The following is a 16,120-nucleotide window of genomic DNA, read 5'->3' on the forward strand; positions in this document are numbered from 1 at the left end:
GTATGTATTATATATATATATATATATATATATATATATATATATGTATGTATGTATGTATGTATGTATGTATGTATGTATGTATGTATGTATGTATGTATGTATGTATGTATGTATGTATGTATGTATGTATGTATGTATATATATATATATATATATATATATATATATATATATATATATATATATATATATATATATATATATATATATATATATATATATATATATATATATATATATATATATATATATATATATGAATATATCATTTCTGAGGGGTGCTAACTGCTAGCCCCCGCTTTGTGTGTTGTGTGTACCCCATAGCGGTGACTTGTTTGGCTGAGCAAAGTACGTATCGTGGATAAAAAGAGAGGACGGAAAATTGAGGACGCGTATATTTGATTGGCCGTAACGTGATGATGATAAGAGCGCCCCTCACTTCACACAGGTGTGATTTTTGAAGGATGCTAGCCCCTCCTACATCCAGCTTGTGTTTACCGTCCACAAACTTAAAGAAACATGAAATTCCTGTTGACAGTGAATGGAGAATGTTACCTCATAGTGTCTGAGCAAATAGGCATAGTGTCTATTTTACGACATGATGATGTACGATGATAAGAGCGCCCCTCACTTCACACTGGTGTGATTTAAAAAAAAAACTTTTTAGCATTTACAATATTTACAATTTTCAGTACTTTTATTATACTCCACTACAATTATTTGAAACTTTAGTTAGTTTTTAGATTGGCTTCTGGTCGCTGCACCCCGCCAGCAGGTTTTTTTGTATTACTGAATCAAATTAAAGTTTACTTTTTACCGTAGGTTTAGACTCGAACTGTAGTGTGTTTTCAATAGCGACTTTAAGCAACGACGGATACGGCAGTCGGATACGGCGACCGGAAATGGATCAGTGCTCGATACATAAACCTGCTCTCCGTCGCAGCCCTTTCTACTACGGGAGAACCTACACTTACACGTAGTGTCTACAACGCCATGTCATAACCATGTTTATTGAAATTATAGCTGTCTTACACCAATTGCTCCATCACCTCTCTTATGCTGTGTAATGTGTTGGCATGCTCTGAATGAAGAAATAACACTAATACCATATGTCATATTAACCATGTTTATTAAAACGGTTTTAGAATAACACAGATTGCTCCAACACCTTCCTCTTTCCACTGCTGATCATGTCCAGCGCATGTAAGAATTAAGCAATATCGGCAAGTTAGCTGACGCGCGACGGGGTGTTTAAAAAAAAGTGTTTATGTTTGACACATGCTGCATAGACGCGTCACCATGGGAACCAATGTCGCCGTCGCCGACGGCTGTTTGCTTAACGATTTTGACAGCTACGGCGACAGTCGTTGCTTAAAGTCCCTATTATTGGTGCGAAGGCAGCGGGCGATATGTCCCTAACCTGACTCCGCCACCTGGTGGCAGCAGTGAGTTCCTCCTCCTGCTCCCATCTGGTCTCTCTCAGGCAGAGACGATGTACTCCGATCCAGTGCTGATCGGAGCGATATGCGGCCGTATGCGGCCGCTAGAGGCAGGATCAGCGCGATACTGGTGACGTATTGACGCGCTGCCACAGCGCACATGTAAACACAACCTAACAAGACTACAACTCGAAATTATTATGGAGATTTTTGTCCCGCTGCTTTGGGTTCATCGTGTCTGCTTGAGAGAGACCAGATCCAGGCAGGAGGAGGGAACTGGTGAAATGGGACATTCTGCATGAATTAATGCATAATTGCATAATTATACTTTTGGTACTTTCTATGTCGGATTGAAATGTCATCACAGTATTTATTAAAATTTGCATCAATGAGTTTAATGTTGTGAAACGTTCCCGCTCTGACTGAATCCCTTGTGTGTGTGTGTGTGTGTGTGTGTGTGTGTGTGTGTGTGTGTGTGTGTGTGTGTGTGTGTGTGTGTGTGTGTGTGTGTGTGTGTGTGTGTGTGTGTGTGTGTGTGTGTGTGTGTGTGTGTGTGTGTGTGTGTGTGTGTGTGTGTGTGTGTGTGTGTGTGTGTGTGTGTGTGTGTGTGTGTGTGTGTGTGCGCGCGTGCGTGCGTGCGGGCGGGCGGGCGGGCGGGCGGGCGGGCGGGCGGGCGGGCGGGCGGGCGGGCGGGCGTGCGTGCGTGCGTGCGTGCGCGCGCGTTTGTGTGTGCGTGCGTGCGTGCGCGTTTGTGTGTGCGTGCGTGCGTGCGTGCGTGCGTGTGTGTGTGCGTGCGTGCGTTTTGTCTTCGCAGCTACTTCCTCAGCACGGAAGGCTCTCCGCGGAGACGACATCTCTTCAGGTGAACATTAACACATTTAGACCTGAGGTCTTTTTTTTCAATAGCTAAAGTATGACATAATGCTTAAAACCCAAAGTGGTTCCCGTCTTTAATGGGCTAATTAGCGTCGACGACGTCGGCTTTCGACGGGGCTCGTTGGTTCCGTACGCTCGTCCTGTATGAGCGCTGTCCCACGCCATGATCTCAGAACAAATCACCCCCCCCCCCCCCCGATGTGATATTTGATAAGCCCCGCCCCCACTGTTATATTTGATAAGCCCCGCCCCAAATGTGATATTTGATAAGCCCCACCCCCACTGTGATAGTTGATAAGCCCCGCCCCCACTGTGATATTTGATAAGCCCCACCCCTACTGTGATATGTGATAAGCCCCGCCCCCACTGTGATATTTGATAAACCCTCATTGTTCAATCAATTGGGGATGATTGTTCAGTCGTCCGTGTGCGCCGATGAAGTTTGAACTGCCTTTTAAGACATCAAAAGCGGTAAAGTGAATTTGTCAATTGAGATTTCAGCTCTATTGTGAAATCTGGCCCAGCCAACAGACCAGTGGCGTGCACAGACATTTAGAGGGGCAGGTGCTCAAGTTAAAAAAGGGCACCTTGTGCAGCGCGTGGAACCGGCCGGTTGCCTTAATCCATTTTGGGCGGGAACCCCTTTTGGTGTTAGCATTATGTTATGCTTTAGCTATTGAAAAATAGCAGATCTACAAGCTCATAGCGCGCCACCGAGTGGCGCGCTACGAGCTTGTAGGTCTGCTATTTTTGAAAAAAAAAAAGAAAAAAGTTTTTTTGTTTTCGTTTTTTTTCAAAAGGGCACATTGCCAAAAGGGCAGGGGGTGCTCTAGCACCCCCTAGTGTCTATCTGTGCACGCCACTGCAACAGACACACACACACACACACACACACACACACACACAAACGCACACGCACACACGCGGTTTAACACGTTCTCGTGTGTTCCCAGCGTCAAGACAGTGGGTCGTTTCCAGCGGCAGTGTGTGACGTGTGAGCTCCACAAGAATCACTGTCAGTTCTTCGAGGCCGACATCAGCCCCACCGCCCTGCACGTCCTGCTGCACTGTAAAGGTACTACACTCCCCCCCTGCTGCACTGTAAAGGTAGTACACCCCCCCTGCTGCACTGTAAAGGTACTACACCCCCCACCACCCTGCACGTCCTGCTGCACTGTAAAGGTACTACACTCCCCCCTGCTGCACTGTAAATGTACTACACCCCCCCTGCTGCTCTGTAAATGTACTACACTCCCCCCCACCGACCTGCACGTCCTGCTGCACTGTAAAGGTACTACACTCCCCCCTGCTGCTCTGTAAATGTACTACACTCCCCCCCACCGACCTGCACGTCCTGCTGCACTGTAAAGGTACTACACTCCCCCCTGCTGCACTGTAAAGGTACTACACTCCCCCTGCTGCTCTGTAAAGGTACTACACTCCCCCCACCGTCCTGATCTCAGAACAAATCACCCCCCCCCCTGCTGTGATATTTGATAAGCCCCGCCCCCACTGTGATATTTGATAAGCCCCACCCCCACGTGATAAGCCCCACCCCCACTGTGATATTTGATAAGCCCCCCCCCCCCCCACTGTGATATTTGATAAGCCCCCATTATTTGTGTGAAGGCACCAGGCGATGTGTCCATTATGGATGTGAACGCACCAGGCAATGTGTCCATTATGGGTGTGAAGGCACCAGGCGATGTGTCCATTATGGGTGTGAAGGTACCAGGCGATGTGTCCATTATGGGTGTGAACGCACCAGGCGATGTGTCCCTTATGGGTGTGAAGGTACCAGGCGATGTGTCCATTATGGGTGTGAACGCACCAGGCGATGTGTCCCTTATGGGTGTGAAGGAACCAGGCGATGTGTCCATTATGGGTGTGAATGCACCAGGCGATGTGTCCATTATGGGTGTGAAGGCACCATGCGATGTGTCCATTATGGGTGTGAAGGTACCAGGCGATGTGTCCATTATGGGTGTGAACGCACCAGGCGATGTGTCCCTTATGGGTGTGAAGGAACCAGGTGATGTGTCCATTATGGGTGTGAATGCACCAGGCAATGTGTCCATTATGGGTGTGAAGGCACCAGGCGATGTGTCCCTTATGGGTGTGAACGCAGAAGGCGATGTGTCCATTATGGGTGTGAACCCACCAGGGCGAGCAGAGTACCAGGTGATGTGTCCACAACAACATATTGAAGTGAAACTCTTGTTGTCGTTTCAGGTCCTGGAGTTCCGTCTGTGATTCTGCACACCCTCTACACCAGCAGTAAGAACGCACGCACGCACGCACGCACGCACGCACGCACGCACGCACGCACGCACGCACGCACGCACGCACGCACGCACGCACGCACGCACGTGGTGGGAGTTCTGCTCTGGTTTTGGTCAAATATTAAGTAGTTCCGAACATGACCGGAACTACTTAATATTTGACCAAAACCAGAGCAGAACTCCCACCACGGGACTCGGGCAATCAATTAATACAGTTGCAACCACTTATTTTAATGGCAAGTATTCCATACAGCTTAAGTTAAAAAATTATTAACTATCCCTTTAAGAAGTAGTTTGACAGACAGGTGCCTTTGCGTATTCTGTCACTGTTGTCCATCAGTGTTTTACAGCATTCCGCCACTAGGAGTCACTGTTGTGCTCCATGTGGTTCCAGATTATTACTTCCTGGAGAACAACGCTCCTCTGAGGGCAGCGCTGAAGACCAAGAGGATCCAACATGTAGAGTTCACCACCGTCCACCAGGGGGAGAACTTTGGTGAGTTCACTATACCGTGACATGACTGACTGACGGGATTTGCAGGTTTTCATAGTAAACGGTGATAATAATCTGTTTCCTTTCACAGACTTGCCTCTGAAGATCTCGTATCCGCCTGATTTCTCTGAGTCACGTCAATACGGGCTGCTGCTGCTGATGTATGTACTCCTCTCTACTGCCCCCTACTGCCCCTACTGCTCTCCACTGCCCCTACTGGTCAATCAATCAATCAATCAGTCAGTCAGACATTTTTACCAAAGTTACGTCATCATTTCCTGGCCAATACTTTAACCAGAGGCCAACTTTCCGCCAAGGAATCTGTGAATGTCATATTGATTGATTGATTGATTGATTGATTGATTGATTGTTTGATTGATTGATTGACATGTTTAGTATGCAGAATGGGTACATTTCAAACGAAAGACAATACAAAAACTGTTACTTTGTGGACGACACCATGGTAAAGCAGAGAGACTTGTTTCCATCAGGGTCCACCATTTTCAATTCAAGCTGCGTTTGTCTTTTTTTGTCTTTTTCTTCTTCTTGTTGTTTTGCTGTATAGAGACGGCGCCCCCGGTGGCCAGAGCGTGAGCGACCGATTCTCTCTGGACTGGGACTCGGCCCTGGTCAGCTCGGACCATGTGGTCGTGGTCCGGCTGGACGCTCGGGGCAGCGGCTTCGCTGGTCAGAGGATTCTACACCAGCTGTACCAGAGACTGGGCTCTGTAGACGTACAAGACCACATCGCTGCCCTGGAGTGAGTTTAATTAATATAATACCAGATGTACAAGACCACATCGCTGCCCTGCCCCCCCTATATTCAAAGATGTGCGCCACATTTTCAAGATCTTTCAAGAACAGCAGATCTACAAGCGCTCCGAGCTTGGGGGTGGTCCTTGAGATGAACACGTTATCATGAACTAGTGATTTAGAATCAGCCTCGGCTCTTAATGGGTTAATGACATAATGTAAAACACATCTATTGATGTGATGTAGGTGATGTACAACAGAAACAATGTCAAGTTGTTTTGTTTGCGTTTGCGTTTCAGATACATGATGAAGTTTCCATTTATTGATCGAACGAGGATAGCGGTATTCGGAAAGGTGAGTAATGTTGATGTGTTCTACTAATAATAATGGATTGCCTTTTTATAGCGCCTACTCAAAGCGCTTTACAATGGTTCATTCATTCATGCATTGGGAGGTGAAGCGGCAAACAGTCGATGCCAGCGTCCTCACTTCCCACATTCACACACCGACGGTGGCAAGCTCACACCGACCGACTCACTGGAGGCAGTGTGGGGTTCAGTGTCTTGCTCAAGGACACCCCGCAACCCACGGATCATTGGACGACCTTCTCTACCTCCTGGGGGAGGGGGGGGGGTGCTGCTTGAATAAATGAATAAATGATTAGACGCAGAAAATATCTCTCCCATACGGTCGATCCCACGATCGTTGATGAGGAGGAGGTTTTCTCTGTGCTTTTGTGAGATCATTCATTCATCCATTCATCCATCCACCATCCAGCCATCCATCCATCCATCCATCCATCCATCCATTAATTTATGTTTAATTTCGACCCTCGATTCTCTTGTCATGGTCTGTTGAAAATGGCATGTCTGGCCAAAAATGGAGAGACAAAGAAAGGAGGTCGAGATAAAGGGTTTTTTTCCCCCTTCTAAATCCAATAACATGAAAGTCAACGTGGACTGTGGTCTCCTGTTTCTCCCTATCGACCAAGGGTTAAATGGTGACCATATGCTAGCGAGGAACGCCATCTGATGGTGACTCATATGTTAGCGAGTGCCATCTACCACTGTTGCCCCTACTGGTACTCTAAACGGACATAGTCACATAGTCGGGTTAGGACATAGGTTAGGACATAGGGACATTGCTTTTCCAAAAAGATAAAGAAGACTGGCGTGTAATAGTCTGGTTCGTGGCCTGGGCTGTGGCTCAGTGGTCCAGGCACCTTGGCTGGCAACCCAGTCTGGCAGTGTGCCGCAGGTTCGACTCCTGATCCCGACGGCCTTTACTGCATGTCTTCCCCCCATCTCTCTCCCCATTTCCTGTCAGCCTAATGTCTGTCCCTCCATAAAAAATATAAAATAAAGGCGAAAGCCACAAAAAAATTGTCTGGTTCGTATTTGTTGACGAAATTGTCAATATATTTAGTCTTAGTTTGAGTCATCGTAGATTAGTTCTCATTTAGTATTTATATTGTTTTCCGTCAGTGAAAAAAGGAAAAGGTGGTCGACGAACATTTTTCGTCATAGTTTTGGTGAGGGTGTCAACCCTGTTGCCATGTAAATAAAATGTGTGTTTTGTTAACATGTAAATAAAGTGTGTGTGTGTGTGTGTGTGTGTGTGTGTGTGTGTGTGTGTGTGTGTGTGTGTGTGTGTGTGTGTGTGTGTGTGTGTGTGTGTGTGTGTGTGTGTGTGTGTGTGTGTGTGTGTGTGTGTGTGTGTGTGTGTGTGTGTGCGCGTGCGTGCGTGCGTGCGTGCGTGCGTGCGTGCGTGCGTGCGTGCGTGCGTGCGTCACAGGGCTATGGAGCGTACGTCACTCTGATGATGTTGAAGTCCACAGACAGCCTGGTCAAGTGTTCCTGTGCTGTGTCCCCTGTGACCGACTGGAAGCTCTATGGTCAGCGCACGCACGCACGCACGCACGCACGCACGCACGCACGCACGCACGCACACACAGGCACGCACACACGCACACACAGGCACGCACGCACGCACACACAGGCACGCACACACGCACACACACACACACAGGCACGCACGCACGCACACAGGCACACACGCACACACACACAGGCACGCACACAGGCACTCACACAGACACGCACACACATACATTATCATTTAGTGTTCTATCTATATAATTAACCCCGTGTTCTCCCTGTCTTCCTGTCGTTTATTTTCTCAGCGTCGGCGCTCTCCGAGAGGTACCTGGGAGCTCCTACGCGGGACGACAGTCGCTATCAGGTCTGTTCTGATTGGTCGACAGTCGCTATCAGGTCTGTTCTAATTGGTCAACAGTTTTCCAGGGGGGAAGTCGCAGGTCTCAAAACGGCCACTTGCCCATTTGTAACCATCACTTTTTGTTATGACGGATATGGCCGTTTTTTCGTGCAAAACTGATTACAACGGATTCAGAATCATGAAAACCCCCTAGTTTGACACGTCACATGCTACTCAAATCAGAGTTACATTTAGGATATTTGCCTTCTATAGGTGGTCAATGGTACCATCACCTATTTTAGCATTTTTCAATATGTTCCCTTAATGGGATTTCTTAGGACTTTTGATATGTTGTTAATAACATATTTATGAAACGAAAAAAGTTCCTGTTGCAATTTGTTTGAGGTTAACCCCAGAGAAACAAGTGTTTTTCTTTACAAATAAAAACATTAGCCTAATTAAAAATCATATAGTGCTCTGTGCTGAAAATAGGTTTTAAAAAAATATAACAATTGAATCGAATCGCATCGAATCGTGACCTTAAAATTGAAAATTGAATCGAATCGTGGATTAGGCGAATCGTGACAGCCCTACTATTATGGGTGGCAGTGGCTCAGGGGTAGAGTGGCTGGACCTTTTAGGTACTCAGATCAAGCGCATCAGTCCCAACCATAGGGACTCCGAATCCCCCGAACCTAAACAGCAGATCCAAAATGAAAGGTGGTAGCTGGGGTGGAGGAGGGTGAGACAGGTGGTAGCTGGGGTGGAGGAGGGTGAGACAGGTGGTAGCTGGGGTGGAGGAGGGTGTGACAGGTGGTAGCTGGGGTGGAGGAGGGTGAGACAGGTGGTAGCTGGGGTGGAGGAGGGTGAGACAGGTGGTAGCTGGGGTGGAGGAGGGTGAGACAGGTGGTAGCTGGGGTGGAGGAGGGTGAGACAGCAGCGCAGCAGTATCAGTGTGCAGCAGCAAGCAGGGTGAGCAGTGCAAACTTCCAGTTTAAATAGCCGGTATGAATCATGAATCGTGTGAATGAGTGTGATTGGATGAAGTGAATCATGTGAATGAGTGTGATTGGAATTTGGATGAAGTGAATCATGTGAATGAGTGTGATTGGATGAAGTGAATCATGTGAATGAGAACGTGATGCTGAGGCGGCCCAATGAAGGCCGGCAGCAACTGCACTGTTTCCTGACTGAATTTGCTCTGCGCATGTCTGTGACATCATGTCTGTGACATCATGTCTGTGATGGGCGCGACACTCATTTATATAATGTTTCACTATAAAACTATTATCTATGTTAAATGTTATAAATCCGTAACATGCAGTAATCCTGGTCTCTAAAAAAACTGCCTCCCCCTGGCCAGCCGGGGCGCCTGATGGAGGGGAAAGGAACTGGTTGGAATAACGTGTTCCTTCCACGCGCTACGTCCAACCAGGGAAACTCCCCCCTGTCACGTGTAAAGGAGCAACTTGGACACTCAGGCATGAGGGAAGCATGAGTTCAAGTCCGTTGCTCTCCCCATGTCCCCCATATATGGGGACTAGGTTGGCGGAGGGTGTGTAGAGAGCCCAGGATCACATTAGATAATTGACACAAAATCGTGGGATAAAAATTAGAAAAAAAAGAAAAAAAAAATCTGTAACATTTTTTTTGTATCATCCACAGTTCTCCAGTGTACTGCAGAACACTCTGTCTCTCCGAGAGCACCACCTCATGTTGGTGCACGGGACGGCCGACGGTGAGAGAGAGACATAGAGACACACAGAGAGAGAGACACACACACACACACACACACACACACACACACACACACACACACACACACACACACACACACACACACAGAGAGAGAGAGAATTTTGAAATTCCGATTTTACAATTTAGGCATTTAGCAGATGCTCTTAATCCAGCGCGGTTTGGACGTATATTATTTCTACTTAGTCAGAAATGGGAATTGTCTTTTTTCATTCTGCGTCACGTCAACATATTTTAATGTATTTTTTCATTCTGCGTAAACATATTTTAATGTATTTCTTATTCCAGCGAGCATTCACTTCCAGCACACGGCTGAGCTCATCAAACAGCTGGTGAAAATGGGAGCCAACTACACCCTGCAGGTATGTACAAGTACACCAACTACACAAACTACACAAATTACACAAACTACACAAACTATATAAGGCTGTCACGATTCTCGATACATATCGAAATCAAATTAAAATTGACATTCGATACAGTGTATCGAAATCACGAGCCGACTCGCGCTATTTCATTGCATGCGCACGTCCGACGTCCGTTTGTTTCACCCCGGAACGTTTCTCACAGAACGAGTTTTAGCCAGTCGGACCGGATACAACGGTGCACCAAGCAGCCTGTATGTAGGACCGGATACAACGGTGCACCAAGCAGCCTGTATGTAGGACCGGATACAACGGTGCACCAAGCAGCCTGTATGTAGGACCGGATACAACGGTGCACCAAGCAGCCTGTATGTAGGACCGGATACAACGGTGCACCAAGCAGCCTGTATGTAGGACCGGATACAACGGTGCACCAAGCAGCCTGTATGTAGGACCGGATACAACGGTGCACCAACCAGCCTGTAGCTCATTGCGTGCAGTCAGCAGAGTGCAGACAACAACAAAGCCAAATTCACCCAAAGGAATCATATTCAATGAAGAAGCCGTTTATATCGCTTTAGTCCCGTGGACGGGACATTTAGATTTAAAAACGGATGAAAAGCGTAAATAAAAGCATATAGTTGTAGCGGAGTGACAGGTTCCATATGGGGCTGCCTGGAGTCTGGACTGACGCTGGTCTCCACGCTATGGCTGCTTCAGCGTGTCTCGCAGCGAGACGAGGACACCGGAGGCTTGTTGTGGCGCTGCGGTGATCTAGCATAATATCACCGCAGCGCGAACAAAGCTGTGTTCGGTGCGAGACACGCTGACGCAGTCGGTGTGGAGGCTAATGCCAGTCCTGCCCTTAGAGTATATATTAATAGAGACGGCACTGGATTTCGGATGAGGCGAGTTCACTCCTCCTTCCGGGTAGGAACAGAGTGCATTCTGGGATTGATTGGGCCAAACACATGAACGCGCTGGCCGTTCACATATGAAACAGCGTTCACGTGTCATCATGAAGATGATTTGTGCCGCATTTTTACGATTTTTCAAAAATAGCAGACCTACAAGAGCTTGTAGATCTGCTATTTTTCAATAGATAAAGTATAACATAATGCTTAGTTAAAACACCAAAACGGGTTCCCGTCCAGAATGGGTTAAAGCATTATAGTGAGCTCCTTTATAACTCTATGGGAGTGAGAGGTTCCATCATGTGGGGCTAATGTTAGTCCCCACTCCAAGTAGGAGTTACCAAATGTTGGTAAATCTGTTATGGATGTTAAATGTCCTCTGAAGCAAAATAGAATGTTTTCTAATGAACCACTGTTCAGGAATTGCTGCCTCAACTGCACTCTCCAAAACTCCCCAGCTAGATCATTCCACTGTTTTTAATTCCTTCTTCTTAGTGTTTTCCCCCCCTAATAAAGTAATAAAGTCCCAATATTATTTACTTACTTTTATTTTATTTAGTTACTTAGAGTAGAGCTTAACAATGATGTCCGTCTCTCTGTCGCCATCCAGATCTACCCAGATGAAGGTCACCAGCTATAGATAGATAGATAGATGGATAGATGGATAGATAGATAGATAGATAGATAGATAGATAGATAGATAGATAGATAGATAGATAATGTCCTCTGTCTCTCTGTCTCCGTCCAGATCTATCCAGATGAAGGTCACCAGCTGTGTCCGTCCAGTCGTCAGCACCTGATCTCAACACTGACCGGCTTCTACCGCGCCTGTCTCCAGGAGCAGCCCCTCCCACCGAGGAGGCGGGAGGAGGAGGAGGAGGAGGAGAAGTAGCCCCTACCCCTGAGGAGGGGGAGGAGGAGGAGTAGCCCCTCCCCCTGACGAGGGGGGGGAGTAGGATTAGGAGGAGGAGGAGTAGCCCAGTAGTAGGTTCGGTTTGGACGAGTTCCACCAGGTGACTAAACGCAGGAGGAGCGAGTGCAACAGACAGACAGACAGACAGACAGACAGACCTGAACCTGACTTGAAAGGCAAACAAAAACCTAAACAACGCCCCTTCAAACATGGCCGACTCTGAGATACTAAAGCACATCCCGGACTGCCTTGGTGGACAGTGGGCGGCGGCTCGACGGGCTGTCAGTGATCCTCAGTGGGCGGCGGCTCGACGGGCTGTCAGTCATCCTCTGTGGGCGGCGGCTTGGCGGGCTGTCAGTCATCTTCTTTCCCTTCCCCTGCCATGTTTGACTAAAACCAAAAGGAAAAAGGTTTTGTTGTAGTCACGGACGTACAGAATGACCTGAGACACACTACAGAGCTATAGCCCTGCTCTGTAACGTCTGAGAGTGTTCATTGGTTCCATGTGTACACTCTCAGAGTTAATGCGGTTTCCATAACAGCTCTGTAACTCTGAGAGTGTTCATTCGGTTCCATGTGTACACTCTCAGAGTTAATGCAGGGTTCCATGTGTACACTCTCAGAGTTAATGCGGTGTCCATAACAGCTCTGTAACTCTGAGAGTGTTCATTCGGTTCCATGTGTACACTCTCAGAGTTAATGCAGGGTTCCATGTGTACACTCTCAGAGTTAATGCGGGGTTCCATGTGTACACTCTCAGAGTTAATGCGGGGTTCCATGTGTACACTCTCAGAGTTAATGCGGTGTCCATAACAGCTCTGTAACTCTGAGAGTGTTCATTCGGTTCCATGTGTACACTCTCAGAGTTAATGCAGGGTTCCATGTGTACACTCTCAGAGTTAATGCGGTGTCCATAACAGCTCTGTAACTCTGAGAGTGTTCATTCGGTTCCATGTGTACACTCTCAGAGTTAATGCGGTGTCCATAACAGCTCTGTAACTCTGAGAGTGTTCATTGGTTCCATGTGTACACTCTCAGAGTTAATGCGGTGTCCATAACAGCTCTGTAACTCTGAGAGTGTTCATTGGTTCCATGTGTACACTCTCAGAGTTAATGCGGGATATAACATTTGGAGAACCACTAGTCCTAGTTGGACTCCTCACGTGCCATACATACATAGTGTCGTAGTAAATCAGTGTCATACATATTCTGGAGAAAACCTGGAGACCTGACATTCAGTGCATGTGGTCTTATGATCAAAACGAGAAGATTACAATTAAGCAACATTACTCGAGAGGGTGTGTGTCATTAATGCAGTTTCGTCTCGTTCGTCTCCGTATTTAGGACCATTAAATCAGGTCGCCCAGTGGTTTGCATTTCAAGGTGCACCAGGCGCATCTCTGAAGTAGCTAGATGTAGCCAAAACACCCCCGAGGCGATCGACAACAACGGGAGGTATGATTACGTCTAACGCGACAAGCAACGGGAGCGCGATGGGCCGCCTTACACATAATCTTTGGTTAGAATTGGACAGATTGATTTAGATCAAGAGTTATTCACGTTTTAAGATTTTCGGTCTCATCCACTAAAATGGAGGGAGATCACTTTGGATGACATCCCAACCGGAAATGACATAGAATATTTCCCAACAGGCGCTCCCAGCCTGTGGAGCGGTGCGCTGCTCCCAGCCTGTGGAGCGGTGCGCTGCTCCCAGCCTGTGGAGCGGTGCGCTGCTCCCAGCCTGTGGAGCGGTGCGCTGCTCCCAGCCTGTGGAGCGGTGCGCTGCTCCCAGCCTGTGGAGCGGTGCGCTGCTCCCAGCCTGTGGAGCGGTGCGCTGCTCCCAGCCTGTGGAGCGGTGCGCTGCTCCCAGCCTGTGGAGCGGTGCGCTGCTCCCAGCCTGTGGAGCGGTGCGATGCTCCCAGCCTGTGGAGCGGTGCGATGCTCCCAGCCTGTGGAGCGGTGCGCTGCTCCCAGCCTGTGGAGCGGTGCGCTGCTCCCAGCCTGTGGAGCGGTGCGATGCTCCCAGCCTGTGGAGCGGTGCGATGCTCCCAGCCTGTGGAGCGGTGCGATGCTCCCAGCCTGTGGAGCGGTGCGCTGCTCCCAGCCTGTGGAGCGGTGCGATGCTCCCAGCCTGTGGAGCGGTGCGATGCTCCCAGCCTGTGGAGCGGTGCGATGCTCCCAGCCTGTGGAGCGGTGCGATGCTCCCAGCCTGTGGAGCGGTGCGCTCGGTTATGATATCAATAATGTTCCGTCCTGCGATTATTCTCCGTCCTGGGCGACGAGCGGGATCATTTGATAGGACGGAGACCTCCGTTTATGCCGCTCAGAGTGTTAATATTGCGTTTATTCTCTGACCGCTGTGTGAGGTCAGCTCACCATTACGTTCTTCACTCTGACCGCTGTGTGAGGTCAGCTCACCATACGTTCTTCACTCTGACCGCTGTGTGAGGTCAGCTCACCATTACGTTCTTCACTCTGACCGCTGTGTGAGGTCAGCTCACCATTACGTTCTTCACTCTGACCGCTGTGTGAGGTCAGCTCACCATTACGTTCTTCACTCTGACCGCTGTGTGAGGTCAGCTCACCATTACGTTCTTCACTCTGACCGCTGTGTGAGGTCAGCTCACCATTACGTTCTTCACTCTGACCGCTGTGTGAGGTCAGCTCACCAATACGTTCTTCACTCTGCATAACAGATTTCGGCCATGAAATCAGACGCTTTGAAAGATTCACTTCTTAAATCACCGTCGATCTTTTATTCCTCAACAAGAAAAAACTCAAACGTGAGGGTTTCTTTAACCGAGTGATAGCAGAAGGGGGAGGGTCCAATTATTTACTGAATTGTATCACTGCTGTTATTATTATTATTATTATTACAATTGTCACCATTATTAGCAACTTGACTGACTTTCACTAGTTTTACAAGAAATTCAACACTTTTCTACAATATAGGAACTGAATGTTGTGATAAAGAATGCAGATTGGATTTTCCTCACTGTCCGCTTCTCAGTCTGTCTGTCTGTCTGTCTGTCTGTCTGTCTGTCTGTCTGTCTGTCTGTCTGTCTGTCTATTATTCTTATTAATTTATTTTTAACAAACATGAATGATTGCACTGGAAAACGGTTCATGAATTGTTCACCATTTCTTCATGTTGTTTCAAGTGGAACAAAGAGGGATGTTGGGATGGAAGACTGAAGGGTTAGTTTAAAGGGACGTTGCGCTTTGGATCGTTTTATCTACTCGGGCTTTTGTGAACACCGGCTTTTGTGGTGCAGGCAACGTTTTGCTTCCGTGTTGTGACGTCATTCAATATTTCCTCTCCGATCACACTATCTTTAGCGACGATCTTCAGTGGCGTTTATCTCGGAATTGAATCTCCGATTAAGGTGATCGTCGTACAGAACATCCATGTTTTAGGAGCTCAAATCCCCGCGACCTCGCAGTATACCGTACCATGTGACCTTGCGGTATACCGTTTCATGTGACCTCGCGGTATACCGTTTCATGTGACCTCGCGGTATACCGTTTCATGTGACCTCGAAACGAAAGTGTCTAGCGAGTGCCCTCGGAAACGATTGTTACTTCCGGTTCACCAAAACAGCTGATGGCTCTTCAAAATAAGGGCTTAGGGCTGAAAAGCGTGCTGCTGTGAGAGGTAAACTAGAACTTGAACGTGGCGGTGAAGGAGTTAAAAACTCCTTATGTGTTCACATAAGCCTGAGTAGACGATAAAATGAACCGTTTTTTTTTTTTTTTTTTATGTCCCTTTAAAGGGATCGTGACATAAAACTAAACGTTTTCGTATTTTTTTTCCTTTTTTCGTAGGTTTTCTGAGCTCAATTACACCCCAAAAAAACCCTGAAACCTTTTAACATTCAGTAGATGTTCTGTGGTCTGGGGTTTTCTGGCTCAAACAAGTGCTCTGATTTGCCTGTGATGTCCACAATTCCCATATTATGACATAGGAATTTGCCAGCAGATGTCACTTAATTGTTGAGGCCTGTTTGCCTGTTTTCATGGCAGCTCAAAAGGCTTTCAGAACACATAGAGAAAACCCCAGACTAGAGAAAATCCACTGAGTGTTCAAAGTTCAGGTGGTGTTTGGGTGTA

At 47.6% G+C, this 16,120-nt stretch overlaps 1 protein-coding gene across 2 annotated transcripts in view; it reads left to right on the top strand.

Moving 5' to 3' along the window:
• dpp10 (dipeptidyl peptidase like 10) overlaps positions 1–12,966 on the top strand; it is a 70,752-nt gene extending 57,786 nt beyond the window's left edge. The window contains exons 15-26 of one of the 2 annotated variants that reach the window (XM_079519170.1): positions 2,257–2,304; positions 3,272–3,393; positions 4,551–4,595; positions 4,995–5,096; positions 5,185–5,254; positions 5,659–5,853; positions 6,146–6,200; positions 7,641–7,740; positions 8,029–8,087; positions 9,729–9,801; positions 10,107–10,180; positions 11,846–12,966. In XM_079519170.1, the coding sequence (XP_079375296.1) occupies positions 2,257–2,304; positions 3,272–3,393; positions 4,551–4,595; positions 4,995–5,096; positions 5,185–5,254; positions 5,659–5,853; positions 6,146–6,200; positions 7,641–7,740; positions 8,029–8,087; positions 9,729–9,801; positions 10,107–10,180; positions 11,846–11,989 (1,087 nt within the window). In that variant the 3' untranslated portion in view covers positions 11,990–12,966. The remainder of the gene's footprint in view (positions 1–2,256; positions 2,305–3,271; positions 3,394–4,550; positions 4,596–4,994; positions 5,097–5,184; positions 5,255–5,658; positions 5,854–6,145; positions 6,201–7,640; positions 7,741–8,028; positions 8,088–9,728; positions 9,802–10,106; positions 10,181–11,845) is intronic. The other variant, XM_079519171.1, reaches the window with a different exon arrangement.
• The last annotated feature ends 3,154 nt before the right edge of the window (positions 12,967–16,120 follow it).

This window comes from Electrona antarctica, assembly GCF_951216825.1.
Source record: "Electrona antarctica genome assembly, chromosome: 13".
NCBI classification, from domain to species: domain Eukaryota; kingdom Metazoa; phylum Chordata; class Actinopteri; order Myctophiformes; family Myctophidae; genus Electrona; species Electrona antarctica.